This window comes from Colobus angolensis, unplaced genomic scaffold, assembly GCF_000951035.1.
Source record: "Colobus angolensis palliatus isolate OR3802 unplaced genomic scaffold, Cang.pa_1.0 Scaffold63, whole genome shotgun sequence".
Classification (NCBI taxonomy): Eukaryota; Metazoa; Chordata; class Mammalia; order Primates; family Cercopithecidae; genus Colobus; species Colobus angolensis.
In genome coordinates this window covers 381,541-408,205 of record NW_012119932.1, presented here as the reverse complement: position 1 = coordinate 408,205, position 26,665 = coordinate 381,541, and the positions used below count along the sequence as shown (strand labels likewise).

Here is a 26,665-nt window from a genome sequence, read left to right as displayed (position 1 = left end):
TGGGATTACAGGTGTGAGCCACTGCACTTGACCTAATTTTTCTTAAATGTATGCATAGTTCACATTTATTTCAGTGTTGGTCTCCGTTGAGAAGCTTGGTAATGTTTTTGTGACCAGAAATATACCATAAGAAGTTAACTCTTGTTTATATCAGTCTATGGTAAAATTGGTTATTTCGCTTAAAGTTGCAGTTTCTAAGAATCCATCGACATTGTCAAGTGAGGACTTACTGTATGATGATGTGGCTGTTCAAAGAATTACCGCCAACAAAGATTCCAAGAACTCATAGTGTTTTATGCAAACACATTCAAACATTCATGGAACAGATAAATCTCACTGTATGTGATTCGTTTGAGAAAAAAAATACATATATATACAAAGTTACCTATTTTATGATATTCATCTATCCTAGAACAAAAGTCTAACAATAACATTTTTAAAAGCTACTGTTCAATCTCAATAATTAATTAATTAATTAAATTTGAGGCAGAGTCTCACTCTGTCACTCGGGTTGAAGTGCAGTGGCACAACCTCGGCTCACTGCCACCTCTGCCTCCTGGGTTCAAGCAATTCTCATGCCTCAGCCTCCCGAGTAGCTGGGACTACAAATGTCTGGCACCACACCCAGCTACTTTTTTGTATTTTTAGTAGAGATGGGGTTTCAATATGTTGGCCAGGCTGTTCTCAAACTCCTGACCTCAGGTGATCTGCCTGCCTCAGCCTCCCAAAGTGCTGGGATTACAAGTGTGAGCCACCACACCTGGTCTCAATTATTAATTTAGAGGTAAAACTCTTAAGTATAGTATTTAATACTAGCTAATGGAATGCAACAGTACATTAAAAGACTGTCCACATCATATATATTAATATAACATATCAATAGATTAAAAAAACTATCTTGATAAATGTTGAAACAGTTTTCAGTAAAATCCAACACTCAGTACTGATGAAATGTAAAACTCTTACTAAACTAAAAGCAGAAGGATATTCTTTAACAATATGAAGAATACATTTCTTAATTCAATCATCTACCTCATAATTAACTATAAAACACTGGAAGCAGTTTCATTAAAAAGGAGGATGAAGCTAAATATACTAGTAACACCACATTTTTATGTTATTGAGAAATTTCTAGTTAATGCAATAAGACAACAAAGAGAAGCTTTTTCAAAAAGCATAACTATCAAAAGGGGATTGTAGGAATATTACCAGACAACATTAAAAATGCAGTGATTGATGCTAGCAATAGAATTCAGTAAGGATGTATAGTTATATAGATAGATATTCTTTCCTATAAAAATTTCTAATAGAAAAAGAGCCCATTGGAAATAATAGCAAAAAAAAATCAATACCTTGAAATAAAGCCAGCAACCAAACCACAAAGAGACAAAAAAGAAAAGATGCATAATGGAATGATACATTGTGTTTCTGAATTGAAAGATAAGATACTGTAAACATGACTGTTCTAAAATTACTTTCTAGGTTTAAAAAAATTGCATTAAAAATCTCTATCAGATTTTCTTTGCAACTTAAGAAAATATCCCTAAGGATCATTTGTAAATTTCAGAGACAAAAAGAATAACTATAAATGAGGACTTACTTATTAAATAGTAAAATGAATAATGCTATAATAATTAAAATCATATGTCTGCTTTACAAAAATCAATCACAGATGAATGAAACAGAATAGTCCTAAAATTGGCCTGAGTATTTATAAAAACCTGTCATTTACAAAAAGACACATATGAACAAAAAAGAAATGGATGAATAATCCTTAAAATGTCTCTGATTTGGGATGAGGAAATAAAATATTCTTCTGCTGAATGCCCAGATATTTTCCAGACGCATGATCATTTAAATGAAAGAAATAAACAAACCAAATGAAGCTGGATGCTATGACTTGAGCATTTCACAATCTCTGCTTAGAAAAGGACAAAGCATAAGAAGTAATAAAAGGAATTACAAAGAAAAACTGTGATAGATTTGGATTACATGAATGTTAAAACCTTCTAGAGATTCCAAAGCATCATTAAAAGTTAAAGAGCTAAAGACAGAATATTTGGAACAAATGTAAAAAGAGTTAAACTGTTTAATGTAGAAAGAGCTCTTTATAAATTATTCAGAAAAAGTAGCACTCTCAATGGAAAAATGGCACAAGCCATCAATTTATTTGCAAAAGAAGAAATGCAGATGGAAAATAAGCATATATGTGACCACTCTAGGAGTAAAAAAAAAAAAAAAGTAAAACAAGTTACTATTCTTTACTTATCAAAATTACAAGTATGAAAAAATATTTTAACAGTAATGACAAAGTGCTAATGTAATTATTCTCAAGCATACGGTAAGTTGGCAGCGTCAACATTTTGAAAAGTGATTTGGCAATATGTCAAAAAAAAAAAAACTCCACTGATTTAGTTTATATCATTGACCCAGTAAACTCACTTGTGAGAACATAGCCTAAGTAAATAATCAGAGCCGAAAAAAAATTGTGTATATGGTAAGAAAAAGAATTGAACAATAGGAGAATGATTAATAAGTAATGACACTATTCACATATGGAATATTAACAGCCCTTTAAATTCATTTTTCAAAGAATAGCCTTGGCAAACTGCTAGCTAATCTAACCACTGAATAAAATATTGCAGAATTGAAATTGTAATACTGTAAATAAGTCAGCTTAATCTTCACATACGTGAGGTGGTTCATTAACAACAAGAGCCCCTAAGTCCAGGGTTCTAGAAGAGTTGAGTGTCTAGTTAGTGAGAACAAGATGGTCACCTCCAGTAGAGTGGATACTCTCCATCCCTCGCTAACTTCACTTCTATATAAAATTAAGAATCTGAATAATGTTACTGCAACCTGGTAGAAAACTTCCACAGTCACATGTGGTAAGACTAAAGTGTCATCTCCAGATCTGTCACCTTTGTTGCCATGCTGTCTCAAGCCACTGAAAGCTTGTTTGATACTCCTCCAGCCAGCTTGTGATTAGATGTGCTCTAATAAAGAATGAGTGCTTTTTTTTAAAATACTGGTATGTTTCAGCTCATCTTGATAGGAACCAAAAACCCTTTTATCTGTGTGTTATAAAGTATGAGCAGAGGGAAAGAAAAAAGCCAATGTTGTGTGTTTAAAGTCAGAGAATGTTCTTCAATTCTGTGTTTTTAAAAGGCCAATCTAAGAAAATAACTATGAACAGTCAATAAATAATTTTTTAAAGTTTGGCTTCTGGGAAAAATTATTCTGTTTTCACCTCAGGCTATATACCTAAACATTTTAAATAAATGAATACCCACATCATTTTGAAAAATAGCCAAAATGTAATTAGATGCCACCTCTGAGTTTTCCTTATTCTCCAAGCAAATAAACATGTATTTGGGTTGTTTGGCTGTATCCATAGTTGGTGGGCAGTCAGACATGCTCACAGTGTTCCACATAACAGCTCACTCTCCCCAACAAAGTCCTCACTCTCAAGGCACCGCTGGATCACCATGTGCATTTGCATGTGCTTCTGTTGTGTTGCCCCGTCTTGATGACTGCTCACGTATAAGCGAGATGACCGGGCATGTGTGTGTAATCTAACTCTTTGGACTAGAACAAAACAAACTGGCTTCTGAGGACTGTAATCCATGCTGGATGACAGCCCAAGGAAAATGACAGAAGTAGACCACCGAGATGTAGCGATAATGTGCAAGAGACAAGAGACAGTCCAGAGGGTGTATCTGTGGGTCTCGCCCCCCATACAGGCTGCTATATACTCCTGCTTCTCCTGCCACTACTAGGAGAGACATACGGGGCAGGCTGGGGCAGCACCTTACCTGAACCTACCAGTATTGTTAGCAAACTAAGTTTTGCTTTCAAGGATCTGGGTATTAGTTCAAAGTACCCAAATCAGAGAGGGGCCAGTAGCTATAAGCCCATGACCTATAGGATAGGTAGAGGTGGAAGCTGGCCCTAGGGCATCGGCATTCAGTTGGCAGGAAAGGAAGAGCCACAGGAGTAGTTGTGCAGTTCAAAATGGGGCTGGGAGCTGGCAGTTGCCTCTTGAGAAGGTCAGAGAAGACTGCGAGTCAGATCCCCTAAACAGTAACGTATCCCCTAAGTTCTAAGGGCACTCAGAGCAGGACAAGCACCTACCCTTAACTTTTCACCTCGAGTAAACTCAAGAGAACAGAGCTATCCCAGAGTAGACGCAAGAGGTCAAATCCAGGACAAACATGAGAATTAAGGGTACAATGACTCAGGCCTGTAATCCCAGCTACTCAGGAGGCTGAGGTGAGAGGGTTAGAGCCCAGGATTTTGAGACCAGCCTGGGTAACATAACAATACCCCATCTCTTAATAAAAAGAGAGAGAGAGAGAGAATTGAACATGTCCATAGGTGCTAAAGGAGGGAGGCAGTGCAAGGCAGAGAGGATTCCTTTAGAACTGTCCTGTCCACAAGCTCAGAACTGTGTGCAGCTCTCTTTCAGTCTAGAACCATTGCCAAAACAGCCAGCCTGGCCAAGGGCAGATGAGGTGACTGGTGGAAACGGCAGCTTCCAGAAGGTAGGTTGCAACCATGACTAGAGTGAGTCTGCCTTTAACATGCAGCAACGAAAATTCCTCTCCTAAGATTTCCCATAGGTCACTCTATTGCTTGAAGGTCATAGACTCTTAGGAGGAAATGGAAATTTACAAAAACTGAAAAATTGATTTATTAAAGAAAAAATTACAGTAACAAGTGTATTTCTATTCTGCTAATATTTGATTTAGATATGTGATGCTTCTGCAAATTATACTCTGCATGTATACCTAAGTAAAACAGTATAATTATCATTAAAATGAGAATGATGCTGAAATTTAATTTTCTAAATCAATTTTCCCTGGCAATGAGTTTTAAATCTATCTTCTTTCTTCTGAATGCAAAAAAGTGGAGATGTTAAGTGATTCATTATCCCAAAAAAGTGCATTTCTGATAAACCAAAACACTTAATGACATTATTACCACAACTGCAATATAAATAAGTGTCTTACCTTCTGGCTATTTAATACAGCAATAACCTTTACAAGCTGATATTTACCATGCACAACCCACAAAATAGCCACAAACCTTATTATGCTAGTGCCCATATTGATATGCTGCTGATAATTTGTGATTATAAATGTTTATGTCACTTTTGTAATTAAGGGGTTAGGATGACGTTAGTAGAGAGTGTTTATATTATCCCAAACGAACAAAAATTCACAGATCCATCAGAGGCCAAATAAATGTATGCCTCTCTGGAATATTTGTATGCTGATAAGCTCATGGAAGTTTGCTCTTTAAAAAAATAGTCTGAAGGAATTTAAGCGGAGCAATCATAGTCTGTTGAATATAATACATTCATCATAATTTTCATTTACTGGCTGGCCACCTTGCATTGCAATATCTTAAGTGAGACACCCCTTAAGACGAGTCAGCCCTCTGGCTTTAGATTATCCTGGTGAAGAAAAAAATGTCAAGAAGCTAACACTAAAGCAGATTAGATTTTTAGAAATTCTGAAAATTCAATGCGTTTTGATTTTTAAATCTCCATAATATACACACACCAACATGCATATTTATAATTTTACATCAATGCTACCATACCATACATTCTGGGATTCTTTTTTGTTGTTGTTTGTTTGCTTTTGAGATGGAGTCTTGCTCTGGTGCCCAGACTGGAGTGCAGTGGCACAATCTCAGCTCACTGCAACCTCTGCCCCCTGGGTTCAAGTGATCCTCCTGCCTCAGCCTCCCTAGTACCTGGGATTACAGGCGTGTGCCACCATGCCTGGTAATTTTTGTATTTTTAGTAGAGATGGAGTTTCACCATGTTGGCCAGGCTGGTCTCGAACTCCTGACCTCAGGTAATCCACCCGCCTTGGCCTCTCAGAGTGCTGGGATTACAGGTGTGAGCCACTGCACGCAGCCCATTACAGGATTATTATTTAATGTAGTGTTTTGTTTTCTTTTTCTCTTTTTTTTTCCTGTTTCCTCCCCTGTGTTCCCCTTCTCAACCCACATTACTCACCCCCAGCCAAGGGAACACACATTTTTTCATATTTTTTGCAGATGTGCATACATGTAGGTATATGTACATAACAGAGATTTTCATCATTGTTTTATATAAGTAGGATCATAGTATGATCATAATATAAACACTTAAGCAACTTGCTTTTCTCAATACCTTTGCAGGAATCCCTGCACATCAACTAGTATAGCTGTAATTTATTCTTTTTAATGGCTGCATAATCCTGTATTTGTGAATCACAATAATTATATAACCTTTTTCCTATTGTTAGATATTCTCTTTGTTTCCATTTTTTGCTACGATGAAAAATGTTGCAGTAAATATCTTTGAAAATGTACCTGTACACTGGGATAAATCCCTAGTGATGAAGTTATTGAGTTGCAAGATGTTTTTGGTTTTAATAGATGGCTTTCCTAAAAGGCTCTAGAAATTGACATGTCCTTCTACAATTTGGGAGCATACACTTGTCCTGACCTCCTGTCCATCAGTGATATCCTTCTTTTTAATCTTTGCTAATGTGTCTGGAGTAAAATCGTATCTAATTTTAATTTATATTCTCTTATCTGCTAGTAAATTCAGGTGCCTTCCCATGCTTATTTGCTTTTTGGATTTGCGCATCTTGAATTTTCTACTTAAATCTTTTGCTCACTTTTCTGTTGGTCTATATTTTTGGTAGTCATTTGTTAGCACTCTTTGCATATTAAAAATATGAACCCTTTATATCTGTGTTGCAAATATAGCCTTCCAAGTCTGTCATGTGTCTTTTGACCTTGTTGCCAAATAAAAGTTTTTGCCTATACTTAATAGGCAAATATGCCTACATTTTTATGATTTCTGAATTTTGATTAAAACATTCATGCCCCTAGATTGCTCATGATTATCCCTGATTTTCTTCCAAGAGCTTTATTATTTCTTTTATTTATATTAATCTTTAAAGCATCAGAAATTTATTTTTATATGTGATGAGAATGGTGATCCAGTTCACAGAAGTATATTAATATTTACTATTCACTTAGCACTACATCTCTAAGCTGAAATGAAATCACAATCTTTGCATCTCCAAACACTACCACATGTAGATCACCAATGAAATGACACAAGGACATCAAAACCTAAGTCATGATCCCCACCATCTAGAGACTTCTGGTTCCACTATTAAAAAAAAAAAAAAATCACAGCAAAAAATAGTAAGCGGCAAGAGATATGGGATTAGGTTCTATGTTAGTTTTCCAGGGCTGCCATAACAAAGTACCATAGACTGAGTGACTTAAACAGCAGAAACTTACTTTCCCACAGTTCTGGAGGCTAGAAGTTCAAGATCAAGGTGTCAAGAAGGTTGTTTTCCTCTGAGGCCTTTTCCCTTGCCTTTAGATGGTCATCTTCTCATGGTCTTCTATTTGTGTGTGTCTGTCTTAATCTCCTGTTCTTTTAAGGACAGCAGTCACATAGATTGGGACCCACTTTAATGACATCATTTTAACTTATTTACCTTGCTAAAGACCCTATCTCCAAACACAGTCACATTTTGAGGTATTGGAGGTTAAGATTTCAACATGTAAATTTTGAGGTGACACAGTTCAGCCTGTAACAGATTTAAAATGGCTTGTGCGTCTAGCAAGTACCATTTATGCTCAATGAGAGATCACTGGGGAGTCAGTGAAAACTTCATTAAAGAGATAGGATTGAAGGTGGACATTGAACAAGCTTAAGATTTCAGTAAGTCTATGAAAAGCTTTTCTATGAGAAGGTGAGAAAAAGCAAAGTTACAACTATAAACATTGTCTATCAGGGTTTCAGTGAGATAACTGGACTGACAAGAGGAGAAAGTTCATTTGGGGGGAAATGGGAGATAAAATTGAAATTGCTAAGATTGTAAATAACCTGGAGTCAGAAGTTTAAACTTGAAGAAGGGAAAAAGAGGCATCATCATAAACTTTTGAAACTTGAAATTTCACAATTAAAGTGGTATTTAAGAAATGAAAATCTGGGCCAGGTGTGGTGGCTCACGCCTGTAATCCCAACACTTTGGGAGGCCGAGGCGAGCAGATCATCTGAGGTCAGGAGTTCGAGACCAGTGCCGAAACCCTATCCCTATTAAAAATACAAAAATTAGCTGGGCGCGGTGGCAAGCACCTGTAATCCCAGCTCCTCGGGAGGCTGAGGCAGGACAATCGCTTGAACCAGGGGGGCAGAGGTTGCAGTAAGCCAAGATTGCGCCATTGCACTCCAGCCTGGGAGACAGAGCAAGACTCCATCTCAAAAAAAAAGAAAAAAGAAAAAGAAAGGAAAATATGGTTTTCATTTGTGAGATAAAGCACAGAAACCATATTAAGACTCTACCACAGTTATTAAATGAGTCGTTTCATCCAGAGGGATTGCAATGGCAAATGAAACTAAGTGGTGGATGAATATTAGATATTTCAAAGGATGTGTCACAACAATGTACAGAAATTAATGATTGCTTGTCTGTAGGAGATGAAGAAGAGACACACGGCAAAGGTGATATCCGTGTTTTCAACCTGGGAAGCAGGAATAATGCTGCCATTGAGGTTGTAGTGTATAGAATCTTAGATGGAGAAGAATGATGACTGCAGGTTCATTTGAGTCTGAGAGAGAAGTATTCAGTAAGGAGTAAGAAATTAGGGCAAGAGCTCCTGTGGGATGGGAGGGCCAGACCTGAGGTGTGCATTAGGAACACCGGTAATTGCCAGGACCTGAGGAAAGGATGATTCAATCCACGAGGCAAGGGGAAGATCACTTAGTCATTTAGCAAACTTATATTAAGCACTTGTCAAGTATTTTTTATAAGTACTGGGAATACAAAGAAAAATAAGATAAGGCATCTGTCTTCAGAAACTTTATCCCGAGTCATGAAGACGAGGGGTGTTTAATAATGCTTAATGAAGAAGGGTCAGAGACAACAGGGACAGATAAAGGACCTTTGGATTTGTTGGTGAAAAGGACCCTTCACCATCTATTAGGTTGTTGCAAAGAGAATTGTGGTTTTTGCCATTACTTTGAATTTGCCATTACTTTTAATGGCAAAAACCGCAATTCCCTTTGCAACAACCTAATAGAAAGCATTTTCAATAGAGAAATCAGATTGAATGGGGGAACATTTGATGATAAAATGAACACAAGATCAATAATGCCTTTATTCCCAGAACGTTTTTTTTGTTTTCACTCTCTTGGCAATTATTCAGCTTCTTGGCCATCTTCATTTTAATTAATTTGTATTATGATAGTAATGTTCTGATATTTCAATTCAGATTTTAAATAATATTAAAGCCAAGGTAAATTTTAGTCACACACCACATTCATGTTTCTAAAAATATTAAGAATATCTAATAATTTATACCATATTTTTATGTATCTTGTCATTCAGATTCAAATGAGTAATATAAATGGATATGACAAATGCATTTTGAAATGATAAAACTTTGCAAGAGCCAATAGAATCTATTTAATAATCAGCACTGGGAGAGAGGATAATGAGAAGGAAAAAATAAAAGACCACTATTTATGGTGGTGGCAAGAATTCCTTACCATCTTTCCTCGTGCCTGTGACAGTCTAAGATGGATCCAGAAATGACTCAGATATCTGGACTCCCTCCATCTCCTCCGTCTATTCCTTGAGGAAGGGAGAGACAGAATGGGAGATGAACCTCTAGGGATGGGTCGGACAAATGCTTTGTCTATTACTAATCTGTAATAACATGGTCTCATTGACAAATATCTCTTTTTGTTTTATTCATAAAAGGACAGCAATGTGTGATTGCTGAGGTTTCAATGAAGAGCATTGTTCCATGCACTACACCTCTATGAAGTACCCCCGATTAGCTGATCCCCTTTGTCACCCAGAAATTTCCCATACCTTTTGGAATGAATGAGCTGGATAATGTCAGAATATGAATGCTGCTGTGATCAGTATCTTCACCTAGCAGGCTGGTCAGGGAACTAGAAAGTTAGACATCTATGAGTCTTTCACCATTGGTTGAAGCTGATTTGTACTTGCCAGTCACAGTTGTTTACATATAATAAATATAAATATTCTTCTATTTGATTAGTATAGTTTGGGACAGCTCTGTTTCTCTGTGTATTTCAACATCTGGGGATTAGGAATCATCACTGCCCCCTTTACTGTATGCAAGAATGAGCTATTACTGCTTTTAAAGTCCTACCTAGAAATATATGCTCAGGTGTATTGAATGAAGCTTTCCAATCAGTACCATACCCAACTCACACTTCTATCCTGATCTATCTGTCGAGCAGACATTCTTGCACAAACAGAGTCTGTGGATGGAGTTGTCAAGAATCATGAAAAAAATAGAAATATTTAGTGAGGTCTATTAGCTCTGTAAATAAAAAGCCACTTGTAATGAACATGAACATCCAAGTGTACAGATCACCAGAAGCCCTGACAGTGTTGTTCCAGGTTTGAGATCTTGGCTATATTAACAGAAAGAGTAGGAAAAGATGACAAAATTTATTCTTTCTTGGTCACTCTTTTAATGTCAAATCTAAAAATGCTACAGGTTTGAGGTTCTAAATTTTGGAAAAAGAACAGATTAGGCTTTTGAGAAAGAGTCAGCTCTGCAAATGAGCAGTCTCTTCATTTGGAGCCATAACATATGAGGCGGTCCTTAAAAATGCAGATCACGCAGTGCTTAGGTAGATGGGTCACCACGCGAGGCTGACACACGAGGGAGAGAAGGGACAGAAGAGGTTCTGTGAGCATAACATTGCTTTCTAAATTGTTTTTCTGGCAGCTTTGACCCCTGACGTCATCCATCCTCTGAACTGCTCTACTCAATTCCACATGACCAAACTATTCTTTTTCTTCCTTCCTTCCTTCCTTTCTTTTTCTTTTCTTTCTTCTTTCTCTTTCTTTCTTTCGTCTTTCTCTCTCTCTCTTTTTTTTTTTTTTGACAGAATTTTGTTCTTGTCACCCAGGCTGGAGTGCAGTGGTGCAGTCTCAGCTCATTGCAACCTCTGCCTCCCAGGTTCAAGCGATTCTCCTGCCTCAGCCTCCCAAGTAGCTGGGATTACAGGTGCCTGCCACCAAGCCCGACTAATTTTTTTGTATTTTTAGTAGAGATGGGGTTTCATCATGTTGGCCGGGTTGGTCTTGAACTCCTGACCTCAAGTGATCTGCCCGCCTCGGCCTCCCAAGTACTGGGATACAGGCGTGAGCCACTGCACCCGGCTGCATTGTTTTTCTTTTTCTTCCTCTTGTTTTCTTCCCCTTGGCTCTCAAAGTCCTAGACCACCAGACAACTAGAGGAAAGCACATGGTGAGTAGGATAAGGGTTGGTTGTGCAGCAAAAGTATTTCCTTTTTCTCCAGCCTTAGCCTCAGTCATAGGTATATAATTTCTTATTTATCCCAAAAGGAAAACATCACTTGATTATAGTCTTTGTAATTGAATACTTGTTTATGATCACCTTTCTTATAGGTATCTCTAAAGGAGAGGAGCCAAAAATATTGAGACCCCCAAGACGACCCCGGAAACCCAAAACATTAAATAACCCTGAAGACTCCACATACTATTATCTACTACATGTAAGTGGCTCACTCTTACTATCAGATGGGAGCCATCACGTCTACTAATGGCCAGTGTGAAAACTGTGGCTAGATGAGGCCAGGCACAAAGGAAGGCCTGGCAGGAAAGAGAGGCCTTGGTCTCCTCTTCAGTCCCCTCCCTGGCTGGGGATCTGGGCACTTTGATCTCCTCCAGCCCTTCTTCCTCACATTCAATCCTCTCCCATAGTAGTACCTACCGTCCTCCTTGAAACTTTCTCTGCTAGTCCATTAATATGAACTGATATGAAAATATCAACTCAGGAGGAGAAACCCATCATAGCAGGAGCTCTCTAGAGAGGGGCCCTGGTGTAAATGGGTGGGTTATGGTGAAACTAGAAGAAAACGAAAGAAGGGGAGAAACAGGCATTTATTAAGCATCTTTCAAATTCCAGGCCTAGAATAAGGCTTGTTCACATCCACTGTGATAGCTAATCCTGGAAATAGCCCTGAATGTATTATCCATATCTCTCAGATCAGGATTCCAAGACACAGATAAGCATGCCTTAGCTGCCAGGCCATTCATTTTATTGAGGTCTTCTGACCCCACAGCTCCTGCTCACTAACAGCATGAGCATCGCCCTGATAGCCTGACTCATTGGCATCGCCCCTGATAGCCTGACCTTCTTCTCATGTTCCTGTTCTCCATGAATGCCACTGTCATCCATATGGTCTCCTAAACCAAGAACCTGGGAGTCATTCTGACTTTTGTCCTCTCTCTCATACCTGTGATCCATCAGTAGCTCTAAAATGTGACTTCTACCTGCAAAAGCTTATTCCAACTCATTTCCCCCCCTAACCTCACAGCAATTTCCATATTTCAGACTATCATCATATCCCACTCTGGAGTATTTCAGGTGCCACATAACTGTCTAACTGCATCCTCTCCAGCCTGCACCTGAAAATGTCTCTAAACCATACCTCTGAGCATGCTCCTCCCTTAATTTTTCCTTTAATGGCTCACCAACTCCTTCAGGATGAGGTCCTAATTCCTTCCAAGGCCTTCTTCCTGGGACCCGTGACTGCTCTTCAGCCTCTTTTCTTGCCCTCTTCTTGTCCTTGAGCCACAGTGAACTACTTGAAACTCTTCTGGTGAGCTGCATTCTCTCATGCTCCTGAGGCCTTCCCACCCACTGGCTGGTCCCTCCATTTGCAATATTTATTCACTCTTCCCCTCCCCACTGCCACAGTGAGAAAGCAGCACTCCCCTATGCCCTGGAGAACCCAGAGGATGTGTCAAAACCCAGAGAATCAGTTGGAAATAAGTCTCCCACCTCGCAGGCAGAAAATGAAGCTCACATTTGACCTCCAAGTTAGCCACTCTTCTCTAGTTCTTTCCCTTCTCTCTAGTGATTTATTTTTAGTTTCCACAGAGGGTTGCCTGTGGAAACCCATTCTCTTCCCCTTTCATTTCCTTTAGACAATCTCATTAGCTACTATGACCTCAGTGACTGCTGATTTCCGAATCTCTATCACTGGCTTAGATCTCTCTATAGCTCCAGCCTCAAATATCAAACTACCTAATGTTTGTTTTGCATATTCTACATGGTTACGTACAGGCATCCATGTATACATATATAGAGATATATACACACATACACATCCATACATGGGTGCACACACTTATAGCTTTGTTGAGATATAAATCTCATGCCATATAATTCACCCACCTTAATATACATTAAATGGTTTTTAGTACAATAATTTAATCACAATCAATTTTATAACATTTTCATCACCTTAAAAAGAGCCCCATTAGAAGTCACTTCCCACTCCCACCCCCCTGCCCCAAGCCCTAGGCGATCACCAATCTAGTTTTCTGTTTCTGTAGATTTACCTATTCTGGACATTTCCTATAAATAGAATCACACAATATGTGGTCTTTTATGAATAGTCAACTAATTTTACAAGCCAGTAATCTGACTATTACCTTGACTTCTCCCTTGTTCTCATCTTCCATATTCAAAAATCTAAATGCAAATATCTTGAGTTTCTATTTCTCTCCATGCTCTGTGCTAATACCCTCTTCCAGGCCAGCATGTCTTGTCAGTATTTCTGAGTCACTCCTCTTACTGGTCCGTTGGTCTCTTGTTTTTCCCCTTCTAATTAATATATTTTCCACGCTGTAGCCAGAGTTGTATTTCTAAAATTAATATCCAATTATACTATCCTCCCATTGATGGAACTTTTCTGTTACTTCCCACTGTCCTAAGATATGAAGGCCTGTCAAAATCTGGGCCCTGCTCACCCTGTCCAGCCTCTGTGCTTGATATTCATTCATTCACCCCTCCGAACTCTCCACTTCAGCCCTTCCTCCCCAGTAACCTGCACTCTCCTCTTCAAATTGTCCACGAACATTTGTCCTTGGACATGCCCTTTTCTCAGCCTAAAACACACATCCTCTTTCTCTTCTCATCTTTCACGATCAAAACACCCTCTGCCTAGATGTCTTTTTCTTCAGGAAACCTTCTTGTCACTCCCAAATCCCAAGAGAGCTCTTCCTATATCCTCCCTAAGAAGCCCATACTTCCCTTTTATGACAGTTTATCATGCTAAAGAGGGATTGGTGTGGCTTCCACGAGGTCAAGGAGTTTGCCTATTGCATTCAACCTGACACATAGCAGGCATGCAATAAATATGTGTTGTACAAATGAGAGCAATGAAATAAAAGAATGAAAAGCAAATAGGAGTAAATTGAGAAAAATCTAAAATTCCAGATACCTGCCTTTAACAGTCACTTTATAGGAAGCCAATTAAGAAATGAAATTGATTTTTTTCTGTGCTGCTCAAATAATTTAAAAAGCAGCAAATACTCTGACATTTGTTTATGCAGTTAAATAGAACAGCAGAAACAAGATTAGAAATTACCAAACATTCCCTATTAACCCTGAGTTTATGTAGTAAATGATACTCAATGGTCTTTATTAAGTGCAACTGAAGTGGCAAGTGATTGTGATGGCTTCAACAGCAGATACTGTTCCCAGTATGAGAAATTGTAAAAGACCTTAACAGAAGTGAAACATTTATTACTAACAACCAGTGAGAACTGTGGAGCAGATTCTGAGCCTCATAAATGAGTTCCATCCCCAAGAAGCTTACTTTGTCATCGCACTGTTATTTTTAAGTGACTATATTTCCATACATCCTAAGTTATTAGAGAATAGGATCCTTTTTTATAACTCTGACTTTGAAATCTATGGCTTCAATGAAAAATAAAACAGAAAAGGAGTATATTATTATAAGTGAAAAGATACCATGTGTTCCTATTTATCCAAATCCTGGGCCCTTCCCAGGATTTGAGACATTACACATATTGAAAAGTGTGGCTGTAATGAGGTCCCACTCCCTTTAACCACCAAATACTTTCTGTAACTTTAAATGGTTTTCATGAAAGTCTTTCTAAAATATACTGTCTATTTTAAACACTTTCTTAATGACCCAGGGTCACTTCAATGAATGAAAATGTTTTTTTACTTTTTTAATGTTTTATTTTTCATTTTTATGGATACATACTAGTTGTACATGTTTATGGAATACATGTGGTATTTCAATACAAGCATACAATGTGTAATGATCAAATCAGGGTAACTGGAGTATCCATCATCTCAAGCATTTATTTCTTTGTGTTAGGAACATCCCAATTCCACTGTTTTATTTTGAAATATGCAATACATTATTGTGAACTTTTATTGTAGCACTATTCAAAATGTTTGTACTTGATTCATGTTACTGAAACACCAGGGGTTTGGCTGAGGTCTGGCTGCACGCCGCACAGAAAGCCAATCACTGAACCGAGGATTGCCAAAGAAGAAGGCCTTAATCAGGTGCTGCAGCCCAAGAGCCGTGAGCTCAGTCTCAAATCCATCTCCCTTACTGACTAACGCCAGGGATTTATATAGCAGAGAGGAAATGTAACTACGTTTAAGAAAACGAGAACTGGGGAGGGGCAAGGAAACAATCATGGTGAATGAGTGCAGTGTTGTGGTGAGTTTCAGTTCTTTTTTTGAGGCGCCTAAAGGTTATTTCCTGAGGAAGGAACTCAGATGAAACAAATAAAAGTTTCAAGCTTTAAGACCAGAAGGGTTAGTTTCTATGTTTATCAAAAAGAACAGTCTATGGGGCTATTGGTTTGGTTTCATTTGGATCTATATTTCCCAGAGAGGATCCCTGACTGCCGTGGGTAAGTCAGCACCCAATCTCTCTATCTATCACTGGCCTGCTTCATTTTTCTCCAGTGAATTTTGCGTTTTTTTGTTGTTGTTGTCTCACTTTGTTGCCCAGGCTGGAATGCAGTGGCCCAATCTCAGCTCACTGCAACCTCCACCTCCCAGGTTCAAGTGATTCTCCTGCCTTAGCCTCCCAAGTAGCTGGGATTACAGGCACCCACTGCCTTGCCCCCCTAAATTTTTTGTATTTTTAGTAAAGCCGGGATTTCACCATGTTGGCCAGGCTGGTCTCGACCTCCTGACCTCAGGCGATCTGCCCGCCTAGGCCTCCCAAAGTGCTGGAATTACAGGCGTGAGCCACCACACCCAGGCCTCTTAATTGCATTTATAAATATTTATGTATCTACTTATCTCCTGTGTAACTTCCCTCTCTAAACTAGAAGCTCTATGGAGGCCTTTGCTCACTGTTACAGCCATTGTCCTGAGAACACTGTGCAGCTAACATCGTAACTAGAAGACTGTTAAATAATAGACCCCTGTAGTACAGTACTCTCAGGGGCTGTTGAGTTGTAGAAAATTATTTCCTTTACATTTGCCCAACACAAACATCTCTGCTTTCAGTTGTTTGGCTATTTTTGTAGTTTTTTGGGTTTTTTTTCTCCTTGGATGTCACTTCTTACAATGGTGATTCTGGCAGCCTTAACATCAGTATTGCCTCTTTCCTATGACTTGATGCTCTTTATCTCTTACGTCCAGGAAATGCTGCTGCTGTGTCCAAAATAAGAGTGAGCCAAGCCGCAGAAGCGTGCCTGTGGTGGAGAGCATTAGTGGAGTGTGCATGGGCTGTTGCACTGCCTGGGCTAACACTCAAAGCTGTGCAGCATCAGCAAAAATGACTCAGGGCCAAGATTCCTCAAAAAAACGAGTAATCGAACACAATCTTATCAGAGATCCCTTCCAATTTTATTATTCTTTCCAGTACTTTCCCTGAACTACAGCAGTAGCTAGTTTGGCGACTCCAAAGTCTTTTCCTTCCTGACTTCAACATTTTAGCTCCTTCTTCATCCATCTTAATAAAGAAATTGGTAGTGTATTACCAAAAGGAAAGTAAGATTGTGCTCACCATGATATTATGGATATGAATTTTAACGTTTTTGTCATAAAACGTATTTCTTTATGTCGGGTGGGGCTGGAGGGGGAGTGCAATGTGCCTGATTAAGGAATAGGTTCTTCAAAGTCTTCAGAGCTAAGACACTGCTCTTTTAAAGGCCTCCTCAGGAAACACCCAAGCCAGAAAATCTACGGGAGTCATGTTTGTCTCCTGTTTCTTTCTTTTCTCTACACTGGTTCTATAAGAAACTGCCATGGGACATTTGCTTCTGTATTTTCATTTCAAATTTCAAGTTTTTAATTTGTAATTTCAAAACTATAATAGAAAATATTGTACATCTTAGCAAAAAAGTCCCCGCTATAAAGTCCGTGTAATAAATTTCTTATAAAATCCTCACCTTTGAGGAGTGGTATGCTTCCCTTTTCATGACAAAGGGTACGGGTTAATGCATCATGCTCCCCTTTTAGCCCCAGCTGTTAGGAAAACTAAGAGACAAATGTAAGCCTCCATCTTAACGCACCTACTTCCTTTGCCTCCTTTGTTTCTCATTTACAATTTCTACTTTATTACTTTGATTGTATAACGATTCTGTTATGAGCCATCTTAAATAATTTTTGGAAAAATATATTATTGAATCACATTTCATGAGAATATTCTAACACAAGGTCACATGTAGTGGCTCACGCCTGTAATCCCAGCACTTGCAGAGGCCGAGGTGGGTGGATCACTTGAGCTTAGGAGTTTGAGACCAGCCTAGGGAACATAGCGAAACCCTGTCACCACAAAAAATACAAAAATTACCCGGGCGTGATGGGTCATGACTATAGTCCCAGCTACAAGGATGGCTAAGGTGGGAGGATCACTTAAGCCCAGGAGGCAGAAGTTGCAGTGAGCCAAGGTTGCACTGCTGCACTCCAGCCTGGGTCACAGAGCGAGATCCTGTCTCAAAAAAAAAAAAAGAATATTCTAACACAGGCAAGAGTGAAAGAAGTCTGGACAATACAGGAATTCCTCAGTTACAGGAATTCCTGTAACTGAGAACCAACTTATATACACGATATCTCAGAGGGAAGTGCTGATCTAGTATAAATAGGATCCTCACCAGACTGAGAATTCAAGGGCAGAACATTATTTGGTTCTTGGTTGTATAAAGAGCATCCCTGTCATTCAGCGTACTGCCATCACTTAAACATAACTTTGAACTATAGACAATTGTTACTTAGAACAAAGGGGCTTTTTTTCAGGGAATGGATGAAGGAGGCAGGACCTCTGTAGGAAACTACTACTGAAGTCATGTTAAAACAACCACCACCACCACAACAAACACCACCCCAGTCCCAGAGATCATTAACTGAACTGCTAGTGGCCTCTGTTCCTATGTGGGCAATGTAATTATTTGTAAGCACCTCTTAGCCTAGGGCATTGGATCAAGAATGTGAAGTGATAGGAAACAGGAGAACAGGAATGTAATTGATATCCTGCCCTTACATTATTTCCTGAATGGTCTCCTCCCAGACTTGATGCAAGGAAGCACTCACTTCTACCTCATCCACCTGTTAAAATGCCAACCAATAAGAATAGAAGAAACCATGAACTGTTCCACTCATCTACTATTTTAGAGTACAACAAATGATAAATCCTGAAAAAAAACATGGCTTACTATGTCTCTAAAAATACTGGAGGAAACCCTCAGTATTTATAAACCATTATTAATTGCCATTTTTGTTATACAACACTTTTGTGGTACCAGCCAACTTGATACCTGCTATAGGGTTTCCACAATTATAATATCTTCAGTTTGTTCAAGGTGAGTATGGTGTCTGCTTTCTCAGCCTAAAAGACAAATATGCTGTGGCAACATGTAAATATATGAGCTCAAATATATTGAAGTAGCACACACATAAAAAAGCATTAGTAATGCTACAGTGCAAAAGATAGTACTGGTTTGTATATAACGTGAAACTTATATACAAAGGACCATTTTGTTAATGTTCAAATTGAAGTATCAGTTAAAATATATCTAATTATTTCCACACTTGCATCTCTTAATTTGTTCTGACCTTGATACATAAAGTTCTCAACTATGAAAACATTGTACAAATGAAAGCATATATCATCTGTGCTGCTACGTTTATGTTATAAATGGGCTCCTTCAGGTTTATGAAGTCACAATTCCATTCTTTTTGCGGACTGTTGCACTTGCCCTCCATATTCACCCGTCTGTTTTACCTGCAGACAAAGAAGCAAGACATTCAAAGCAGCTTAATTAACGTGCTTCCATCGCAACTGCATTTGTAGTAGAGAAATGGGCTTCCCAGAAATTTTACAGTTGCTCCCGTTCGTAGTAAATAGATCTTATGTAACCTTGTCTATATTGATCACTGTGTGGGAAATACATTTTTCATATGGAATGCAAAGATTCATTTCAGTTTAGGTGTGGTAAAAAATAACCAGGAATTTATAATTAATAAAACTTGAGTAATTATATTTCTTTAAATTTTTAAAATATTGTATCTACTTGCTTATTTCTAACTTAATCTTTTAAAAGTAAATGTATTTACATATTAAGATGATAGTAATATATCAATTATATTAAGATCATAATATTATATAGGTCTTTTGAATTCTTCTTTCCTTTAGAAGTCAATCCAAGAAGACAAACGAAGACCAAGGAAAGACAGGTAATTATTATTTCTCGATTTCAGTCAGTCATCTTATTCAAACAAAAATCCATGTGTCCAAATTATAATTTAAAATCACCTATTTTAGGCCGGGCGAGGTGGCTCACACCTGTAATTCCAGCACTTTGGGAGGTCGAGACGGGTGGATCACGAGGTCAGGAGATCAAGACCATCCTGGCCAACACAGTGAAACCCGTCTCTACTAAAAATACAAAAAAAAAAAAAAAATTGCCAGACGTAGTGGCGGGCACCGGTAGTCCCAGCTACTCCAGAGGCTGAGGCAGGAGAATGGCGTGAACCCGGGAGGCGGAGTTTGCAGTGAGCCAAGATGGCACCACTGCACTCCAGCCCGGACGACTGAGGGAGACTCCATCTAAAAAAAAAAAAAAAAAAATTCACCTATTTTATATGAATAGATTTGGAAAGTAATGTGCACTCAATACATTTACGTTACAAATATGTGATTTATATATAATTTATAAGATGCTGCCTATTGGAAATCTGTTGAGCCAGCATAGCACTAAGAACTTAAATATGTTTTAAATGACTTGTACCCTCCCAATAATTTGCTTTTCTTGTTCCATGGAATGGTTTATGCTTGGGCAATTTGAACATGCCTGTATTCATGAATTTTCTTTCCCCAAACTCCTTTTTGCTTTTTCTCCTTCTACACATGCTAAATCTTGCTGCTTGTAATTTTTATGGATTTGTTAAGAAGATAAGGTTCATGTTACCTGCAAGTATAGCACACTTAAATTCACATTATTCTCCTTTTCTTATATTTCCCACTGATATTTTACTCTTTTAATACTATATCACTGTTTTAATCAATGTTCACGTCAACCAATTTCCAGACAGTGAGTGCCAAAAACAAACGAGCGTTTCTATTCAGCGTGAGTGAACACAGTTCTTCATTTCTGAATCAGTGACATCCTGAAAGTCCTTTTTACATTAGTATCTGTAACTTGAAAAGTGTGTTTTCCTGGAAGCACTGTAGCACCTGGAGGTTTTCCAGTCCTACTTGTTTACCTCTTAGGAAGTCCCATCAGACTACAGATACTGAGCACCGTAGGAACCAGACTGTGCCCTGAGTAGAACCAAGAATTAACATGGGCGAGGATGCACCCTTATGTGTGTGTCACGTGTGGGTGTTAAAATCTGGCACAGAAATTAATCCACTAAAGAACAAAGAATAGAGAGAGGACAGAATGTTACTCATAAAGGAGGTAAGTTAAGATCATATGTGTATCAGTGTACTGAGGGCTGATAAAATTTGAAAATGCTGAGTGTTAGTACACAAAGGTGAGCTTTTCTGATAATGGCCTAAAGGACAGTAGTGACCGCTGATCTAGACTGACCAAACCGAAACACTGCAATCACTGGCTATTGTAGTAACCACTAGTTTGGTGCCAAGTTCAGTGCAATAGAACCAGGAAAATGTGCTCCCACAGCTAATGTTCTATTCAAGGTAAGATATGAAAGTTTTTCTTTTTACTTATGGGATATACTGTTTTTCCCACGTTTCAAGACCTTGCATTTCTACTGACATGTGTATGTTACTCCTAAATTATAGTAAATAAAAGAAAAAAACAAGTATCCTATAAGTTTAAGTGAGTAGAAAATTAGATTGATGCAATGGTGTGTTTATGTGTTCATTTACAGTCAGGGAAAATTATTAGATTTGGAAGATTTCTATTATAAGGAATTTTTGCCCAGTCGTTCTGGACCAAAGGAACATAGCCCTAGTTTCAGAGAACGAAGACCACAGCAAGAACTCCAGAATCAATGTATTAAGGCTAATGAAAGGTAAAAAGCTAAACTTCAAAGTACAGCATTTGCAGTTTTATACTCACAATTTCATTTCTTAAGATATTTCACTTTATATGTAGATGAATGACAAAGCACTCTTACCGAATATTGCATCTTTTGAGTGATATGGTGTTTAAAAGTAACGTCATGTACAGTGTTATGGTAGGGTAATCAGACACCTCAGTTTTCCTAGCAAAAACTGAGTTTATACCTGTTTTCTTGATGTAATTATTAACAAAAACTCCTGTTATTTAATAAAAGTACTTCACTTTGGATGATAAATTATTATATGGTCATCTAATTGTAAGCAATATATCATATCCAAAATCTATATTCAAGCTCAACCAATGTAATTTTAATTACTCATTGGTTTCTTAATTATGCTTGTTAATTTCTCAGAATCAATGATGTCAGACCCAAAAACATTTGAGAGAAAAATTCATAGAAAAATGCATATTTTGGCTTGAATTCTCACCTTGCCACCAACTTTCTGACATTAAGTAAATTATTTTGTAGCTTATTTCATACTTGGGGAATTTTTTTCTCCTTCTTCCCAAAATATGTGTGGAGTTTTGAGATTACGGTACATAATAAAACAAACATGGCATATGAAAAATGGGAGTAATGACGGAAAACAAAAAGCTGTTCATCCAGAATTTTAAATGAATATCCTGTGAGCCTAGGGTCCTCAGAACCCTCACCCATTTTACGGCGTGACATGGTGGTTAAGAAAAGAAGTTTTAGAGTCACATGGTCTTAGGTTTGGTTCCTGATCCTGCTGCTTAGTTGTTGAATGACCCTGCTCATGTTGGCTGACCTCTTTAAGCTTCATTTCCATATCTACAAAAGAATTTCCACCTGAACTATGATATTTGCCCTTTGCCTCCAAAAGATGTGCTCTTCCATCTTGGGATCCAGAACTGTAACATGTTGGAGCTTAGAGATGTTCTAGTTTAACCGCAGAGCTCTGTACAGAAGAACACCAAATGCCAGAAAGATTAAGTGATTTGCTCAAGGTCACACATTGAGTTAGTGAACTAAAATCCCAGATGTGCACTCCATGCCCATTTGCTTTTCACTGACTTACCTGCTTCCCATTTTAAAAGCTCACTCTGCCGCTTCTCCAATGTATCCTTCTGCTTCCCCCCACTAGCAGACGCACGTCTGCTATGAAAGCATTCTATCCCTGAAATACTCCTGATGTAGACTAAGTGATGTCTATGGGTGTGTATTTAGTATCCACTGGAATAAATGCTAGCAGCTAGCATTGTTGACTGCTTCTTTGTGCTAGGCACTATGCTATTGTCTCATTTAATCCTCACAGCAACCGCATAAGGCAGTTACTTTTATTGCCCCATTTTATAGATGAGGAGGCTAAGTCTACAAAGTTTAGTGACTGCAAAGAGTCACCTAGATGATAAGTTCATGGAGCCAGAATTTGAACACAGGGCCTTCTACGTTTAGAGTTGACGGCCTTAACCATTACTCGGTATTTCCATCCTATGCAAAAGATCATGCTGGGCATTTGAAGAAGGGGTGGATAGAATAGTGCGTAAGATGTGATCCTTACATCTAAGAGCTTGATGCTAGAGGAAAAGTATACTGATATAACAAAACTGAACTCAGATAAGGTTTTTTTTCTAAACTAAGGAAGATTACAGAGACAAAACAGCCTTGACAGTATTCTGAATTTAAAATAGAAAACAAAAACCAAACAGCAGAATACTGCTATTGAAACAACTGGAGAAATTTGAGACTAAACTACATGTCAGAAGATGTTAGAGCACAGTCTCGCTCTGTCACCCAGGCTGAAGTTCAATGGCATGATCTCAGCTCACTGCAACCTCCACCTCCCAGGTTCAAGTGATTCTCCTGCCTCAGCCTCCCAAGTACCTAGGATTGCAGGTGCCTGCCACCACAGCCATCTAATTTTTGTATTTTTAGTAGAGATGGGGTTTCGTCATGTTGGCCAGGCTGGTCTCAAACTCCTGATCTCGGGTGATCTGCCCACCTTGGCCTCCCAAAGTGCTGAGATTACAGGTGTGAGCCACCACGCCCAGCCTGTTTTTAATTTTTTGAGGAACTGCCGTACTCTTTTCCATAATGGCTGTACTAATCGACATTCCCACCAATGATGTGCAAGAGTTTCCCTTTTCTCCCCACCTTTGCCGACACTTGTAACCTTTCATCTTTTTTATAGTAACCATCCTAACAGGTATGAGATGATATCTCATTGTGTTTGTAATTTGCATTTCCCCTATGATTAGTGATATTGAGCATTTTTTCATATACGTGTTGACCATTTCTCAGTCTTCTTTTCAGAAATGTTTATTTGGGTCTTTTGCCCATTATTTAATTGGGTTATTTGCGGGTTGTTTTCTGTTTGGGTTTTTTTTTCTAAGTTGTATCAGTTCCTTCTATATTTTGGATATTAACCACTTTTTAGATATATAGTTTGCAAATATTTTCTCACATTTAAATGATTGTTTCTTCATTCTGTTGAATATTTCCTCTGCTGTGCAGAAGCTTTTTAGTTTGATATAATCCCATTTGTCTATTTTTTGCTTTTGTTGCTAGTGCTTTTGAGATCACAATCATTGCCCAGATGAATGTCATGGAGCTTTTCCCTTATAATTTGTTTCTTTTCTTTTCTCTTTTTAGGCAGCATCACATGAGCTAGCCCCTATATTTTCTTCTAGTAGTTTTGCAGTTTCATGTCTTATGTTTAAGTCTTTAATCCATTTGGAATTGATTTTTGTGTGTGAGATTGCTTTTTGTAAGTGAGATAACAATCTAATTTCATTCATCTGCATGTGGACATGCAGTTTTTCCAACACCATTTATTGAAGAGACTGTCCTTTCCCCATTGTGTGTTTCTGGCATCTTTGTTGAAAATCAAATGACTGTAAATGTTGGATTTATTTCTGGGCTCTCTATTCTGTTCCATTGGTCTATGCATCTGTTCTTATGCCAGTACCATGCTGTTTTACTTACTATAGCTTTTTAATACAGTTTGAAATCAGGTAGTGTGATGTCTCCCAGATTTCTTCTTTTTGCTCAAGATAGCTTTGACTATTTGGGGTCTTCTGTGGTTCTATATAAATTTTAGGATTGATTTTCCTATATTTGTGAAGACTGTCCTTGGAATTTTGATAGAGATTCCATTGAATCTGTAGATTGTTTTGGGTAGTATGAGCATTTTACCAATATTAATTATTCTGATCTATGAACAGGGAATATCTTTCCACTTATTTGTGTCATCTGCAGTTTCATTCATCAGTGTTTTATACTTTTCAGTGTATAGGTCTTTTACCTCCTTGGTTAAATTTATTCCTAAGTATTTTTTGTAGCTACTGTAAGTGAGATTGTTTTCTTGATTTTTTGTGGTTGTTGTTGATAGTTCATTGTTCTCATGGACTAAATGAATGAAAGCTGATGGCAGGCAATCGGTGATTAGAGAATGACACTAGAGAAAAAGAGGACAACAAGAGGCTGACATCTGCTTGTCTCCTCTGAAGATGGGACCTAGTGGGGTCTCTGTTGGGCAGTGGTGAGAGATGTGGGTTGTTTAGGGCATAAGCAGGTTTTAATTATGGCAAAAAGATCAATGGAGGATGAAAAGGGGAAAATAAGATGAAACACAAGTGCCTCATTTAAGAAACAGGAGAATTGTGAAAGAAGCATGAACAAAAAAAGAGGCAAAAGGATACAAGGAGGAAAGCATAAGATTTGAGACCTATAGACGCGGGTTTGAATCTGCACTCCATTTCTGACTAGCCATAGCAACTAGGATCAGTCTGTTTTCTCATCTGCAACTTGAGAATAACAAGAATCTAAGGCCTTGCAGAGTTGTCCTTAGAATTAGAAATAATATGTGTGATATACCTGGCAGATAGTTGACATTTAATATTCTTACAACAGAAATAAGCTGAATAGGTATGATAATTCAAGTCAGTAACTCAAAAGAGGATGATCTGCTCCTTCAATACCCATCACGATGCTACTACCTTCCCTGTCAAGTATCCACTGGGCTCAGGCTGTCCTGAAAGACCTTGCCAAAGGTCTTTTTCTTTTTCTTTGCCTTTTAATTCCCTATTCAGAATGGACCAGAATAAAAGCATATTCCATCTGCAGGCCACGTTCTAGACCTCTCCTTTCATCATTATTTTCATTCATTTGCATATACTTCCAATGGCCTTGCCCTCTCTCCTTCAATTATATTCAACTGGTAAACTCCAATGCTGAGTAAAATCAGAACAATTTAATCCCACTTAAAATTATGACCACACCTTAGGCAGGCCCTTAGTTACTTTGCAATATTACATTTCCCTAAAAATCCTTTATGCCACTTTCCTGGTCCACTCTTTCAAACTTCCTCCTGTCTCCTCAAACCCTCCAAACTTCCTAGCTCTCTGCTGACAACCTTATCTTATAACAGTAGCAGATAACAGACACATGCTGAATCTATCCTACCACTTACCCATCTATTTCCCTCAGGATATTATGGATGACCTTTCCACCCTCCTAGCTAAAGTGAAACCTTCCCTTTGTGCACTGAATTCAAGTCCTATCACTGACTCAAGGGCATTGTCCTGCAATTGTCCCCTCTGTCTTCTGCACCTTGAATGTTTGTTCTCTGTACCAAATCATTTCTGGCAATTAGTGAACATGATGCATTCAGATCCATCATAAAATACACCCTTGACCCAATCCCCCTTTTACAACCACCCACTTTTTCTGCTCTTCAGTATAGTAAATAAATAAAACATGAAAGAGTAATGATACTACCTCCTGCACATTCTTTCTTCCTATTCTTTTGAGCCGCTTCACTCAGGTTTCCTCTCCCAGCACAACACTGAAATTGCCTCTGACAAGGTCAACAGTGACCTCCGTTTTGCCATGCTCGGTGATTTTACACCTATGTTACTCATTTTTTCTTTAAGTCCTTCATTCATTGGCCTTCAGGACAGCACTTCTCTTGGTTTGCCTCTTGCCTTACTGGCTGCTATTTCTCATTCTTCCTGCTGACTTTTCTCATTTCACTGATCTCTCAATAATGGAGTGTCCCAGTCCTTTGCTTTATCAACATGCACTCTCATGACCTTAAATATTGTCTGTGTACTTAAAATTCCTGGCCTGGTACTGTGGGTCATGCTTGTCATCCCAGCACTTTGGAAGGCTAAGACAGGAGGATCACTTGAGCCCAGAAGTTCAAGACCAGCCTGGGTAACATTAGTGGGATCCTGTCTTTACAAAAACATAAAAATACTTTTTTAAGTATCCAGGC

At 38.3% G+C, this 26,665-nt stretch overlaps 1 protein-coding gene across 1 annotated transcript in view; it reads left to right on the top strand.

Annotated features, from left to right (window-relative positions):
* MYO3A (myosin IIIA) overlaps positions 1–26,665 on the top strand; it is a 261,495-nt gene that overhangs the window by 232,193 nt on the left and 2,637 nt on the right. The window contains exons 32-34 of the mRNA XM_011963820.1: positions 11,487–11,593; positions 19,529–19,569; positions 21,232–21,375. Coding sequence (XP_011819210.1) covers positions 11,487–11,593; positions 19,529–19,569; positions 21,232–21,375 — 292 coding nt within the window. The remainder of the gene's footprint in view (positions 1–11,486; positions 11,594–19,528; positions 19,570–21,231; positions 21,376–26,665) is intronic.